Here is a 15,884-nt window from a genome sequence, read left to right as displayed (position 1 = left end):
TCCCCCCCCCCCCCCCCCCCCCCCCCCCCCAAAAAAAAAAGAAAGAAAGAAAAAAAGTGGCTTTTCTTATACACTCATTGAATTGAATGAGACTGCAGGAACATAGTATCTTATATGGCATTGCTGGAATATTTAAAAAAAACCTAACAAAACAGCCCCTCCCATTTTCACCACGGCATTTTACTGATTGAAAGGTGTACCTTCCTGAGCAGTCTAGAGACAAAAAAGACCTGCTTTTCTGCATGTCATTAATACTCCTCTAAATAGCATCACTCAATATTTCCCAGAACTTTTCAGATGCATCTTCAGCTGTACTCTCATACATACCAGTGATATGATTAAACACAGCAGAAGTAAAGATGGCACCAACTCACAGTGGAGTCATAAATGGGTTGCAGTGCTCTCTGAATCAACTGTTACTTAAACAATCCAGCTCCATTCCTTTCTTTCTTTTTTTAAGCCTCTTTGTAATTCCTGACTAAAGTGTTTGGAAGTGAGCTAGACCTTTGGATGCTCAAGCAGGAAGCCATTGCACTCTCAACCATTCCAAGAATAAGCTAGAAAAAAAAACAGTTGGCAATCATAATTACTATAGTATCAAATCTGGAGGTGGCTTGAGAGCAGTGGAAGAGAAAATATAGAAGAGCTGTTTCTATAAGATGTATAACTTCACCAAACTAAGTCCCAATACTTGCTACTTTAGAAATAACTTATAAAAAAAGAGATACAGTAACATGGTAAATACAGTGCTGCATTCCCAACCTGCAAACACAAAGACATTATCTGCCTCAGTTTATAATTTAAAAAACCCTAGAGCCTAGTATTTTAACAACATCCAACACTACTAACAAGATTATAAATCTTGTATAATTTTTAGTTAATTTTATACAAATGTTTCAAATCTGCACTTCAGTTTAAATGGTTCCCAAATATCTAGTCAGGTTGGTTTTCACTTTTAGATGCATCTTTCACACTGCAAGAAGAAGAAGAAAGCATTAAGAAAATTGGAAAAATATAATGTAGTGCTAGAAAACTTGGGAGAGGACTCCACAGAAGAGACAGAACGTGAAACATCTTCATTACAACAGACTGTAAGTCATTCAGACCTGGCTTTTGACTGATGAATTTGCAGAAAACTGAAGCATAAGTCATAAAAGGATAAAGTGTTCTCCAATTTACTAGATGGGTTGAAGAAAGTCAGAGATGCAATCTTAAGCTGGCATAACATTTCTTTAGACACTTTCCCCATACATGCCTTTTGTTACTGACATTTTTAAATGCAGGGGGAAAATATTCACATGATGCTCAGTTTTTATAGGTAGAGGGGCAAGTGTTTGGTAGGGGTTTACTCTAGAACAGGGCACTCAGGGTTAGGTGTAGGCTCATAGGTGCAGGCTCAGGCTTTTCACTGCCTGGCCACTGTTCCACCCCCACTGTCTAGCCCCTCTTCAGGGAGGTAAGCACCACAATAAATAAGTTAGTCTTTAGAATGGGGAGCTGCTCAATTCACAGAAGTTATGAAGGGGTGCCCTGAGTCTATCAAGGCATGCCTCAAAACACTGCTCTAGATGCAGTGAAAACTTTATCAGACTTGCAGGGGGTAGGGAGATCATAAGATGATCTGATTAGCAACTGAGGAACAACATTCCTTAACCATTATACGATAAGAATCTTGTTTATATTAGGTCTTAAGCTAAGAGTCTTTTATTCTGAATAGTTTGCTTACACAAAAAGAGAGCATTTCCTTCATGTTGGAAAAAAATGTAAGAACACAGCATACAACTTTAACAGATGTAGTAGTACAAATCAATTAAACAGAACTGCAATACTTGTGATAGCAGGAGGCAGAGTGTGCAAACACCTAGGTTGGAAAAATATTTTCAGCAGCAGGTATGGCATGATGCATTAGTTCAGGCTGGTTTAGGACTCTGACAAAGAACCAGGTTTTGTTAGGAAGTGGCCAACTATATTGTACAAAGTTTACAATAGGTAACAAGCTCTCTACTCTTCATTTAACCAACACCAGCTTGGTTTCACTTTACGCCATATGCAGAAGTAAAGAATAAAGGCCTGCTTATTGCCCAGTTAACTAAAGCTTAAAACAGTACTGCTTGAATCACAGAAGTAAAATATTACATACGGTTACAATTTAATAAAGCAGACTTTGTTAACGGTGAATTAAGCCAAGGTTCTAGAAGCAGTGACACTGCATTTAAATTACTAATGCCCACTCCCCTAATGTGTGGGAAACCACTTGTCTTTTCAGTAAATTAAGATACATTCAGAAATCAATGTTATGGATTGAGGGTATGGAGAAACCTACATGCATACCTGCTACAAAGGGGAAGGTGAATTGAAGGAAGCAGGGTCAAAATTGGAATGGTTTTGCTACACTTGTATCACCACAGACTCATGCAGATGTAACAGAAGTGTGATATATGGAGTCTGAGAGCAAGGCAGAATCCTTTAAGTGGGTTCTAGCACATGCCTTTTAATCACAGATGCATAAGGCTGGAAGGACTGCTGGAAGTCATCTAATCTAACTCCTTGCACAGGACAGGATATCTCTGTCTAAACTAAGTGTTTGTCTAATCTGCTCTTAAAAACTTCAGTGATAAAGATTCTACAATGGCTCTAGGTAATCTGTTTCAAGGATTAACTACCTTCAGTCACAAAGTTTTTAATATTTAACCTTAATCTCATTGCTGTAATTTAACTCCAACACATCTTGCCTATCCCTTGCAGACAGTGACAACAATTAACTTTTACTTAAAAACCTAATCTGAAGAATCCCCCTTATCACCCCCCCTTCCCCATCTTCCCTTATTCAAACTAAATAATTCCTGTTTAGGTCTACCATCCAACCTATCATAGTTAGTTGCTTGAAGCAACCAGGCTACCTGCTCTCCTGCCAGTTAATGGAGAGGCAGTCATAGCCATCGACTAGTCAGCAAGGCAACTGCATGGGTGTCTTCTTTGGTTAAATATGCAAAGCAAGTCATGTGCCAGGAAATGCCTTAGAAATGCAACTCTTCAGCTATGTTTAGACTCCATTCCTTTACACCACAATGAAGTTAATTCTGACCCTGCTACAACCCGAGTGGGAACATTAGCAGGTACAGGAACAGGCCCCCAGTCTGAACAGCAGGGGACAGGAATTCTTCCTTATGCTGATGCAGAGCCTCCACACAAGTGCTTTTTATGTATGCATTTCACCTTCCTTTTAAGAAGTTCAGGTTTAACTGGCTGCAAGATTAAGTTTAATGCACTGACTGAAGGGATTAAGATTAACCAAATAAAATACCTTTTCAATATACCAGTAATTCTACAGCTCTGGGTAAGAGACAGCACAAACTAGTACAAGTACAGCATCATAAAGGAAACTATAAACCAAACGAGAAAAATGCAAGTCATGAAAGGATGACCCCTGAGGTAGTTCAGTTGGGTCCTTTTCCTGCAGGGGGTTTATTAAATTCCTACTAAAGTACTGTCCATTTAGGAAATGGAATGAAGGCAGATGAATTTAAAACATCAAATCACCATGCCAATAAATAAGAAAACTGTAAAGTCAGGTATCAACTTAGCAGGCAAAATAACTACATAAATGAAGAGTTAAGTTTCAAACAGATTTCAGTTTTACACAAAGACACTGTTTGCCATACAAGTACCATCTGCACATTTCTCTTTTAGAAGGGACAGTGTCAGCCTCAATCTTTAAAATGAGGACTGCTTTTATATAGTTTGAAAGTGAGCACACCAAATACTCCTGGGGCAGGTTAATACTGAAAGCTTTCAGTATGAAAATGATGACTATTAACCTTAAAACATCTGTCTTGAAGTCTAATTGTAGTTACTAAAATTTTGGCTCCGTCTTGTTAGTGCTGACAACCCATCCACCATTAGCATCACCCACCTATTTCAAAAACTGCCTCTTGCTGTCCCGAGCAGCAATCAATCCACATTCTCTCAGACATTACATCCTGTTCCCTTGGCCCACAAAGGCCTTATTCTTCTAACTGCCAACAACAAACAATATAGATTTTATTAGACTGGTTTTATTTTTAGTTAAGTTACTGTCACCACACTTTCCTTTTATATCATTTGCATATTAGTAAAATTCTATTAGGACACACACAGGTAAGGAGTGTATATACTGAAGTCTACAGTTCACACACAAGCATGCTACACACAAGCAATATACCATTGCTCTAAGCCACAAGAGGCATTTCGTATTTGTATAAGGCAGTTGTAAAGGTTAATTGCAGCTACCACGTTATTTCAAGTTGGTTTCTGAATTTTCACAAATATTATTATGCCTGTTTTATTGGGCTCCAATGGGGCTAGCCACGTTTACATAGTTGTTTTCTCGGTCCAGGCAACCCCAATTGGAGGAGTGCTCGTGATCTGACTCTACTAAGGCCAGATATCAGTTGCAACTAAGCAGCGTGCCTATGCATGCTCCAGCACTATGGGAGCACTGTGTACTAACAGTCAGCGTACTCCTGGGAGCACGGCCATCTCAGTGACAGAAAGGATTTAAAAAAAACAGTTTCAACACAAGAAAAAACCAAGGGCTTTTTCCAGGACTTCACTTTTGGCCTTTCTGAACTACAATACTGTCACTTGCAGAAAGCAGTGATAAAGAAATGCTTGATTCTCTGTTTCAAAGCCATCTAGTGCAAGAGTTAGCAGAAGGGCAGAGAGAGCTTGAGTTCAGCTGAATCTAGTCCCAGACCCAAGCCAGAGCCCCACGGCCAACGGCAGCACCATTCAGGTTTTGTGCTGTGGAGTGACTTCCTTTACTCTCTAACACAGGTGTGTCGAATGCATGGCCTGCAGGGCCACTCCATCCAACCCACTGGGCTCCTGATAAGCTAGGGGACAGAGCTAGCAGGGGACAAAGCCTGCCACAGGACCTGGGGCCCTGACTGACATAGCTGACAGAAGCACGAGGCAAGCTTGGCCCACGGCTGCTTCCTCCACAGCCACTTAGGCTGCAGCCTTTGTCATTTACCCATGCATATCTGGCTTACAAGAAGCCCTGCAGTCTGAATACAGTCCAGGGGTGTGGGCGAGTCTGACACCCTGCTCTAGCAGCTGTGCGCTGTGTGCAGCTTATTTAGTGGACACTAGAAATCTACGGTCTCTCTTCAGTCTCTTCTCGCCAAGCGAAAGGCAACACAATTTAAGGTGCAAAGACTCAGTTTTTACCTTCCTCAATCCTACAGCTCTGCAGGGGACATCTGACTTTCCCAATTCTTCCCACTCTATCATTGCAACAACCTAATAGGTAGAAAAAAAACAAGACACCAGGGGTAGGAAACTATGCACTTTGTCTTATGAGACTCGTAAGTGTACAGCTGAAGTTCTGGGAGCTTATTTTGGCTCTTGCAAATTTGCAGCCAGTGTTAAAAAAAATACACAAGAAAGCTAAAGGTTTCTAAAATTTAACCACTGGTGCAGATTCTGTGACTGGGACTTCAGAAACTCAGCTAGGGAAGCCTGGCAAAGGGGCAAGAGGCTGCACACTGAGACCCCTACAGAGTATCCTGTTAGAAGGCAAAGGTTAAAATAAAAGCCTTTGTTTGGATGTTGACTCAACCTGTTGCCAGCACTTGTCATTTGACTAAAGTAACACTGTGCTAGTGTTACTTAAATGCAACTTTTACATATGGAATGAGGGCTAATTTTGCACATCAACCAAGCATTACCCTAAATGTGCATAATTTTATACTGTTGGTCTTTCAGGAACCAGCACCCCTGCCTTCAAAACAGGGAAAGTATAAAGCATTTATGGGACGATAATTTAGAAAATCTGTTCACCAATATGTAATTAAACTAATTAGAACTAGAAAGTTTGTTTACTCTTAAAGGGTAACTAAATCTGGAATAAAGGTGGATATTAATTTATAACCATTTGTGAGTTAAATTTGATATAAAAGAGTAAATAACTTAGGTACATCAACTGCTGCCTGGAAGTTTGCCTGGGCTGTATAGAGAGGGATGTGAGAAATTTGCCCTATTTTTACAGTTGAAAGCTTCATTGACTCGCACAAGATACTTTAGACTAATATCCTGTGGCACTGCAGTGACCTACATGTAATTATTGCATACTTCTTCCAAAATATTTGTACACAACCAGAAATTATAACCTAAGTTACCAACAAGTTTTTGGTTTATACCAGCAACACAGAGATGGACTTCAATTAGTGGCAATCTATCTGTCTGATGTTTTTAGCAATCTTATATATAAATGTTTGGTCTTGGTTTGGTTTATTTTCTGGTTATAATTTTTCTTAGATAAACATATTTATCCAGTTAAGCAAAGGATATTTAAAATCTTTTAGCGGTCTTTACTCCCATCCTGTAATTAGTGTCCTCCCTAAATTGGGGGGGAGGGCAAAGAGCTAGATACATCTCTCTTACCACTCCTTCCCCCCCCCCACCCACTCCAAGCACCCAACACAAGCTAGGAGCACTTATATATGTGCAGTTTCATACTAGCTTTATACTTAGAAGGGGCTGCAAATGCTCTTACAAAAAAGAAATGCACAGGGTGGAAAGTGAAGGGCTGGCCCTGCTTCATGTACGCCTCTCCAAAGATGTCAGAACTTACTGTCTAAACCTAAGGATAGCATAGCTTTTCACTCAGTAGTTCCATCAGGTCACAATTTTAAGACAACACCTAGGGATTCAGCAACTATTTTAGCAAGTGTCTTTGAAGAACCATAATTATATTATCAGATGCACTGGGGGTCTCAACCACTACACCAAGGGTTTTCAGATCCTTCTGGTTCTGTGGCCGACCTCTTCTACCTATCTGTATTGTTGTATGGCCCACCTACCAACATCTCCAAACACACTGTTTACTAAATCAACCCCTGTTGCATCTGTTCAGCCTGACATCACAGCTGGCAACTCACTGCAAGAGCACATTAGTCCTGTTACTTGTTCCTAATTTCCTTGATGCATCAGATGTCTGATCACACTAGAATGAGCTTTCCCTGACCTTATCTCTCTTTTAACAGTGCACCAGACTTGATGACAGCACTTCAAATTGCCCTTTCACCTAGTCTCAGTTCCATCATGAAAGCTGCATGACATGGGATTGCTAAAGTCATGCATTTATCATATAGGTTCATGTAGAAACTCCACAATCTGGTATCAGTTGTGACATCCCTTAATTCAGCTTCCTGTCTGTCACTTTTAAACCTGGTATAGTTATGCATTTACATATTTTCATATCTAGTCTCTCTTGCTGAAATGCAGAAAGTCTAAGTTTCCTTTTTTTAAGATCTAGATGCATTTTGAATTGTATTCTTTAGAGGACTTGCTGTGATCAGATGTCCCACTTATTTCATACCACACACACATTTGTATACAAGCTTATCTTAATGGCATATACATACATTTTTAGAGGAAAGCAAATATAGTCATTCACCTTCAAGAAAAAAGAGAAAACAATGTATTGTAAAGAGGGAAACAGTGAGTGATGGCTTCAGGTTTCTTTCCACTTTGGTTATTTTTCTCCCTGACGTACCACTGAAATGTTAAGTGTGCACTACACTTTTCTGTCATGAAAACAAAGGCAGCCACAGGTGAAGTCAATGCTAGATACTGCCCTACTTAAAATTTAAAAAATATTGCACCCTTCTGGAACAGGGCAGAGAATATGCATAGCAACCCTAGACCAGTGCATTAGTGATGTCTTAAAGTAATTCTTGAATCAAGCAGCAGCAACTCGAACAAAACGGTAGTTTTTCTATGTACATGACACAAAGTACACAAGAAATCTGTAGGTTTCAGTTGCAGTGATGGTTTCAAACAAAGTTCCTTTACAAGCATTAAGCTGAAAAAACTCTGTGCTTTTTACATAATATTTTGACTCCCCTACAAAGTTGCTTCCAACTACCAGATACTTGGGGCAGAAATCTAATCTTTGGTTTACATAGAGCAACACTGCAAATAAAGTTCCATATATTTTGTCAAGTGCTTCTATTTCATAAGATTAGCAGAACATGTAACTGCCCTATATACTTCCTAATACTTCTGTGGCAAGTGAAGACAAAAATTCTCTAGCTATTACAGGCTGGGCAGCTTTAATCAGTAACCAGCACTTTCATCTATCAGCTATTACGAACACAATCTGAGATGTCTAATTCATTTTTTTTAAAGTGTAAGTGAGAACAAAACCCCTCAAGCCTACTGCCACAGCATAAAGGGGAACAACTGGTTCCTATAGCTTGGTAATGCAAAATGGAGCCTTTCATCTGTGGGACACTTGTTACAATTTTTATGTGTCAGTAACTTTAAGACTTTGCTGTAGCCTTTGATTTATAAACTATTTAATGTTCCACTACAGGTCTCAAGGGACAGGTATCTATGTAGCAGTTAACTACTTTGACAGACTAGCCTCTAATCCATTACACCTACAGGCTCAACTGGCATAGAAAGTATTACTTTTCCCTTGTACTTTGTCTCATCCCAGGCAATCTAGGGTGTACTGGTTTAAACTGCACATTTTAAGTCCTATTTAAACTAGCATGCAAAAAACGCTGGTTAAGTTAAATGCAAAACAAAACCGTTTTGCATTTGTACCTTACATACTTTCTTAAAGGCTGATTCTCATTGGCTGGTAACCGTTAAAGTATGAATACGTAACCTTCACGCTAAAGCTGTCCCTTTCTTTTGCAATCTAGGAAATTACAGCATATCTATGAAAATTTATTCAAGCTACTTTTATTCAGATTCTTAATTTGCTTTATCTTTATGATGTTAGAAATACAACATTCAATTAGGACTTTTAAGCTTCAGTTACCTTACTGACTGCACTTTATTCTATTTTATTAAAAAAATTGAATCTACAAAAAGTTGCTGACCCCTAAAGTGCAAAACAAAGGAATGGACGGAGGCAGGGAGGGAAAAAGGAAGGAGTAATTGAAGTCTCCAGATTTCTGCAGTCTCTTTCATTACATGCCCTCAAGATTGGAAGAAAGGCAGCAAAGTTATTCTGCCATCAAGTGCAGTAACAAGAGAATTGCTTATTGTTGTCTGCTTGGATACAGAAATCATTCCCTAGCACCAAAGGCATCCTGGCTCTCTAACCTCTCTAAGCACTGTATGACAGCACAGTACTTAGCTCTCAGATCAGACTCCTGCTAAAGTCTCATTACAGGACTCATTACTGTGTGGAGACCAGTTGGGAATCTTTATTTCAAGTTAGCCCTTGTATTACTAATGCAGGCAGCTGTGAGGAGCTGTTTAAATTTCAGTTTGCAGAACTGTTCTAGACAAACTAATACAGCTAAGTGAGGTAATGTAACATTCCACACCTTGTAGTTCCAAGGGCAAATCATATTTGCACCAAACACAAATGAAAATATGTTAGCATAAAAGGATAAATTATGTTAGTCTCCCTCAAATTGTTCAGGTTTTTCTGGCTCAATTTTAGCCTCCATTATTAGTCCCAGAGCACTCTTGAAATAGAGGTGGTGAAATGATGCTCAGTAAAGGGTGAAGAATAGCAGAAAAGAAGGGAAAAAAAGATATTTTAAAAGGACACCACCTACATGCTCATCATCTTATACATCATGAGAGCTGTGCTGTGGGCCCAATCTGTTCAATTTCCATTGTAAAGAACTCCAAAAGCTGTTCAAGTCAGCTTTCCCCATGTTCATTCTGCTCATTAGTCCCATCTCCTCAGCTATGGTTTTAAGAAGATTACTTTGCTTTTTGTGCAGCTTTATGAAATGCAGTAAAACCAATAAAGATGATAAAATATCTCTAAAGAATATAGGCAGCTATTTATAGCAACCCTGAATTTTAATCAGCAACAGGTAGTAAGCACTACTGTGGCTCCTAAAATATGCAGTGTAATTTACCCAATTACTGCTCTAACTCCAAGCAAATTATCCAGACTTCTGAATTAAATGAGTCATTGCCTGGCATAATGAAATTCAAACGAGGATATTAAACATTATTGCTTCATTCACTACAAACATCCTTCATTAACTGAAAGAGCTGCTGATAACACTTTATACTTACGAACCTTTTAAAGCTTTGAAATCTGGTTGCAGAAATTATTCTCTTTTCTGTGTTACCCTGCTCAAGGACAAGATATATAAATATTTCTAGTATTTTTGATGTTTTTCCTTCTGCCTTTCAAACTGAAATTAAAAATAATCAACCATCAGCTTGTAAAAAAATCTGTGACATGAAGCTCTGCTCATTACTCACATGCTTAATAGCAGGTTGACTTTGAGGTAAAGACCCAGGGGTCAGCACTGGAGAGCTTGTAGGACTGCAGAGCTCTGGAAACGGATTTGGTATGGCAGGCAAGGATGACGTTCTGAACTGTTGCTCTTCTTCTTGTAGACGTCTACAAAAACACAAACTGGGTATTAAAAGGAAAATTTGGCTCTCCTGGCTAAATCTGATGCCCGTTATGCACAGTGGATCATATAATTTAAGAAATGTGAATCAAACACACTTGAGGTAAACAAAGGTGGATTTTTTTAGTGGAATTACTGAGACTACATGCACATGTAAAATTACCAGTCAGACATCTAAGCTTGTTTTGTTACTTATAATTCAATTTGTGTGCAAAACTGAGGTAACTGCACACAGATGAAATACACCTTCTGTTTCAAAATTCAGGCCTACACCCTACGTAGTGAGGACTGATATTCTCCAGCCACAATGCAGTTTGTTAAAGGTTGCTCAAATGGAATGAATGCACGAGAAAGAATGTTGACATAATTTGGAAGCCAAATTATACATGACCTTAAATGCTATGTGTACCTAAAAAGATCAGGGTATGGTGATTGGTGCCAATACCCCCACCATGATACAAATAAAACATTCAAAGCAGCTCAACAGTTGTTTGTCCCAAATGAAAAGACAGACTTAACTACAGTAGCACAGCTAAGAGATGCTTTACTTTTAAGTGTTAACTGCAGCAGTAACTTTATAGCAGAGATGCAGCTTGAGCAAGTTGAGTTGAGAGCCACGTCAAGTGAAGTGATTTTGTGATCCCTTGGGAGACCAAACAAAGCCCATAGCTTATGGTATGCTGTCATTTAAGAGTTTCCTTCTACCTCTCTTCAAACCTCTTAGTTATTGAGGACGTTTAACAAAGTACAGGATGATTATCCATGATTGACTACTTTGTCAAGCCTCCTCGTTAGTGTTCCAACACCAAGGATGCATAGGATGAGGGCAAGTTAGCTCTGCAGCTGCTTTGCATAACGTGCCATCTAGTGACAAACCTTCAACAGTTTTCAGTGCGGATGTAACAGTCATACCTGGCTCCACCCAAGTAGAAGATGACACACAACTAGCAACCCTCCCACCCATCTACTTCCTAGGAATTTGTCATCTTTTGACCCAGCTTCAGCCATCGCCTATGGCTTAAGTCACCTCTGTTCCACTTTCTTCGGGAAGCAGCAGAAAATACTGCCTACTCTACATAGCTGGACTGCATAGGGCCCTGTTGTTTAGACTTGGCCCTGACCCCCACCCAGGGGCAACACTATCATTCAGGCCATAATAATATTCAATGCTGCGTTCCAAAAACAACCTGATACCACCTCCCATTCTGTTTTGGTGAAGCAAGAAGAATGGTCATTACCCCAAGATGAAGCTAGTTCTGCCACTGTTTCCATTGAAGACAAACATGATATATTAGCACTTAGGAAAGTGCAGAATTGGGACAGGAAAAATTTTCCAATAACCTTGCTATGCTTCAGAATGCCATGCACAATTTAAAAAAGGACCTCTGCAGACCATGATGAACTACAGCAAGATGGAGAAAGTCTCTAGAGCAGAGACCAGCAACTTGGTTTCAAGCCAAGGTGGTATGTCAGATTTCCCTGTGCTCTGCTAGAACCACACAGCTGTGAATGGTGCCTGCGCTGCTGTTGCTTCTCCCCCAGCCCCCTGCTCAATGGCTGCATTGTGAGCACAGCATCCTCTTGGAGAGTAGCTGTACCAGTGTTGGGAATCTGGAAACTAACTCTATGCTGCTGCCACTTCTCCCTGCCTTCCTTCCCCCACTCCCACCTCCCAGTGAAGCTCTGTTCCAGATAGGAGCTGTTTTAGCACTGCAGCCTTGAGGAGAAAGGAGAGAAGTGGCAGTGTTGGACGCAAAGCTTCTAGTTCCCTTGCCACAGCACACAGCTCCTCACTGCTGAAGCCCAGAGCAGGCACGGACAAAGCCACGAGGCTCCACAAACCAAATCCATGAGGTCTGTGGGTCATACATTGCCAACCCTTTCTTTACAACATGCATGTTGTAAAAGTTGCACTGCAAAAAACAAAGCACTTCGGAAAACATCAATACATTAAATAGTTGATTTGCTTTTATCACATTTACTCCGTTATCTGTTAAAATAGAAAAGCAGGAATGCTGCTTAAAGAAAGATTTTTTGTTGTGTTTTCAAGGGTATCAATTGGAGGAAAAAAAAAAAAAGAAAGATAGCTCAGAATAAGTTTTAGAAAGCCAGAATTTCCCATTTATTTTGGAAGTCTAGTCAGTAACTAGACAGATGGAAAAGTGAATTGGTAAGATTTTTTTTAGAAGAGGATTTTGGAGAACTATGTGCAGTCAGTATTTGTAAGGTTTGTTTTTAATGCAAGCTTGCATTAGTTTCACACTGAGAAGAGTGAAATATTCACTTGTCTACTTGTCATGGACTAGCTTACTGCCACTGTTGTAGGAGCTGAAAAATGCCTGGAGGTGTGGTATTGATAATGGAACACTACTTAGTATGTTTAACTTGGAGTTTTATGAAGACTCTTATATTGATCTAAAGCTCTGAAAATTTGTGAAGACCAACTGTGGTTTTATTTTGGGCGTTTGCAACAGGGGGCCTTCTCGGGGCCGGTTTTCCTGTGGCCCGTCCCCCTGTTTCTGGGCTGACCGCCTGCCTTCTCACCTGCCATGCCTTGTTGTTAATTAATTGATATTAATCAAGCAGGAGACTGCCCATTTCTTGCCCCAATGCCAGGGAGTGCTATCTGCAGCTCTGTTCTTCCCCTACACCGCAGCCCAAGCCTCGCAGATGGCATCCATAGTTTTTACAATCACTGGCCCCATGCTGGGCCCCAGACTTCTCCGATCATGACCCCTCTAAGATCCCCCCATTCTGGTGCCCTAACCTGCCTTCATTCCCAGCTGCATAGCTCCCTGAGCTGCTTCCCCCTTACAGATGTGGTCCCCCTTGGACCTTTGGCTCTACTGACCCTGGCCCAGCTCCAGGCCAGTCAGAACCCCAGGCCCTCAGCTCCGGGCATCTGTTGTGGTGGGCCCCTGGCCCTTCGACCCTGCCAGTCCTGGCCCCAGCAAGGACCAGTCAGGGGATGTCAAGACAGGTTTGATTCTATGTCCCACTCTCTCTCTGGGGTCCACCTTCCAGACCCTACAAGGGGGTAACCCACCCGGTTGTGGGAGCTGGGGTTAAGGTGCCCCAACCCACCTTTCACCAGGGTGGTAACTTGCCTGGCATTTCCTGTGGGCTCCCATGCTCCTGAGAGCCCCACCAAGTCACCCACTCCCGGCAGGGTGCAGTTTTAGGTCATGCCCAGGACCAGGAGCCTCCTGACCATCCCCTACAGCTCCTCCCTTACCTCCAGAGTGATACCAGCAGCTCTAGCAGCCAGGCGATGTTGTTGCCTGGCCTTCCAGCAGCAAAATGCCCCGTTTATATGGAAAGCCCTGAATCCAGAATGGCTGCCCTAATCAGGCACCTGCCCGCTGCTGTCTTCAGGCCCTTAAAGTGGCAGCCACAAACAGTGCCCTGCCACAGCGTTATAAACATACCCTTGACTGAGGCATCTATGTGATCAGAGTGGTCATTAAAACATTCCTAAGGAACTAGGAAATTATTCTGAGCAGATATTACAACTGACAGTACACATAGATGAAGGAAGTAAAATAAATCCCAAACAGGATGTTACTTAAGCAAACCTATATTAATGAAGTGGCTTGTAAGTGAGGCACACAAACAATGCACCAAATCGCATGCCCTGTCCACCTCTATTTTACCTATTCTGCCCCATTCAATAAATAAATAAATAAACAACATCAAGGATTTCATTCCTTGGCATGCTAAGCAGCTGTTAGGTGTCAAGTCATAAGATGGAACCTTTCCCCCACACCGCATTTGTTAGAAACTAGTTTTAATAAATGGAAGTCCCTTTGTCTCTCCCCCTTTCCATACCTCACTGCCATAATGCGTACTGGCTGAGATCTCTGCACCTTCTGCCTTGGAGACATAGGGTGAAGCGAACTTGTTCCTGAGGATGGCAATTGGCTGCGATTAAATTGACCGTTTTGAAGAAGTGGAGTGGTTTCTGACTGCATACTACAGGTAGTGTACAAGCTTTCAAATGAGGAGTTCATGTCGTTTACCAAAGCTTCTAGGTCCACATCGTCATCTGAAAAATAAAATAAAGATTGCATGAAACATATGAAGGCTAAAACTAAAAAAAATATGACAAGAAACCTGCCATGGCTTTGTAAAGAGATTGGGTACTCTCCTATTACTACACAGGTTTCCCTTGCTTTATGCTGTACATGCATTCCTGGAAAACGGTGCATAACTCGAATTCTCATAAAAGGAACCCACTTTACAATGTAACAAACAGGGATACGTTCCAAGACCTCAACTGTACTGACCCCCACTTTCTACCACTTTTACAAGACAATTTTCACCAACAGCAGACAGTACACACAAGCACAGAACACTATCATAATGGGGATGACACCTACAGAAACAAGTTGCAGACAACGAGCGAGGAGCACAGATCCACACAGGAGACTATATTTTGGTGTGCCCCACTCCCAAAATGCACCATACAAAGCAGCTGACTGCAGGCTTCCACCACACCAATAGCATAATATCATGAATTTTTAGTATAAACAGGGTCATCGCATAAGAACCCGCATAAAGCGAGGGGAACCTGTATATCCTTGAGGTCCAAATTTCTTATACAATGTCTTTAAACATTGTGAAAAGGTAAGTTCACAATTAAAAAAGGCAAAAAATGATTGTGACAACTATTGAGAGGACAAGCAACCTCAAAGTTAATTGTTAAAAGTCACTAAGTTCACTACTGTCAAGGTATATTTTGCCTTGCATAGTGGATGAGTGTACAAGCACAGGTCTCATTCACTGTCAATACCAATTACCATATTTACTCAAATATAAGACAACCCCTCCCAATCAGCATGGGGAAAAAGCCCTTCAGTTTATATTTGCATGTCAAGCCAAGGGGACAGCAGGCGGCTGTTGCAGCTCTGACTCGGGCCCTGAGCCCAGGCTGAGGCCGAGCCAGACCAGACCCACAGCAGCCTCCTGCCTCCTCCTCCACCTCTGGTCTGCTCTGAAGCTTCTGCCCCCTGCCCATCTTCTTCCCTCCCCCTTATTGTCTCTCCTGGGCACAGAATGCATGGAACCTCATTCCCCTAACCAGCCAATTGGCAACACTGACACTGCTGTAAGGGCAGTCAAGAACTGAGCCTTCCACGTGCTATGCTCCAGGCCAGAGCAGCTCAAGCAGGATCAGAATGTAAGGGGCAGGGAGTGAAAAAGGCAGAAACTGCAGGAAGTAGTTGGGCAGAGACTGGGAGGATTTTGTTGGGGGGATGAGGCAGAAACTAGAGATGTGGGGGTAGGGGGCCACCTGACCCCTGCCCCAGCAACTGGTTCCCCTGCTGTAGCAGTGTGAGGAGTGGGAAGGGGTGATTCAAGAAAACCCTACTTAGATTCTAGACCTGGAAAATTTTTAAAAAATATATTTACTTTCCATATATAGCATCCAATTACTTGGGGGGGGGGGGGGGCCTTTTTACTTTGAGGGCCATTTTTTTTTCTTTAAAAAAC

The 15,884-nt window shown here is 41.3% G+C and overlaps 1 protein-coding gene across 3 annotated transcripts in view; it reads right to left on the bottom strand.

Moving 5' to 3' along the window:
* GRB10 (growth factor receptor bound protein 10) overlaps positions 1–15,884 on the bottom strand; it is a 255,794-nt gene that overhangs the window by 98,880 nt on the left and 141,030 nt on the right. For all 3 annotated transcript variants that reach the window (XM_019520726.1, XM_019520718.1, XM_019520734.1), the window contains 2 exons: positions 14,220–14,436; positions 10,237–10,378 (listed from right to left, as the gene is read on the bottom strand). In XM_019520726.1, the coding sequence (XP_019376271.1) occupies positions 10,237–10,378; positions 14,220–14,436 (359 nt within the window). The remainder of the gene's footprint in view (positions 1–10,236; positions 10,379–14,219; positions 14,437–15,884) is intronic.

Source organism: Gavialis gangeticus, unplaced genomic scaffold, assembly GCF_001723915.1.
Source record: "Gavialis gangeticus isolate Ggan-Ray unplaced genomic scaffold, GavGan_comp1, whole genome shotgun sequence".
Classification (NCBI taxonomy): Eukaryota; Metazoa; Chordata; order Crocodylia; family Gavialidae; genus Gavialis; species Gavialis gangeticus.
This window is presented reverse-complemented; position numbering and strand designations above follow the sequence as displayed.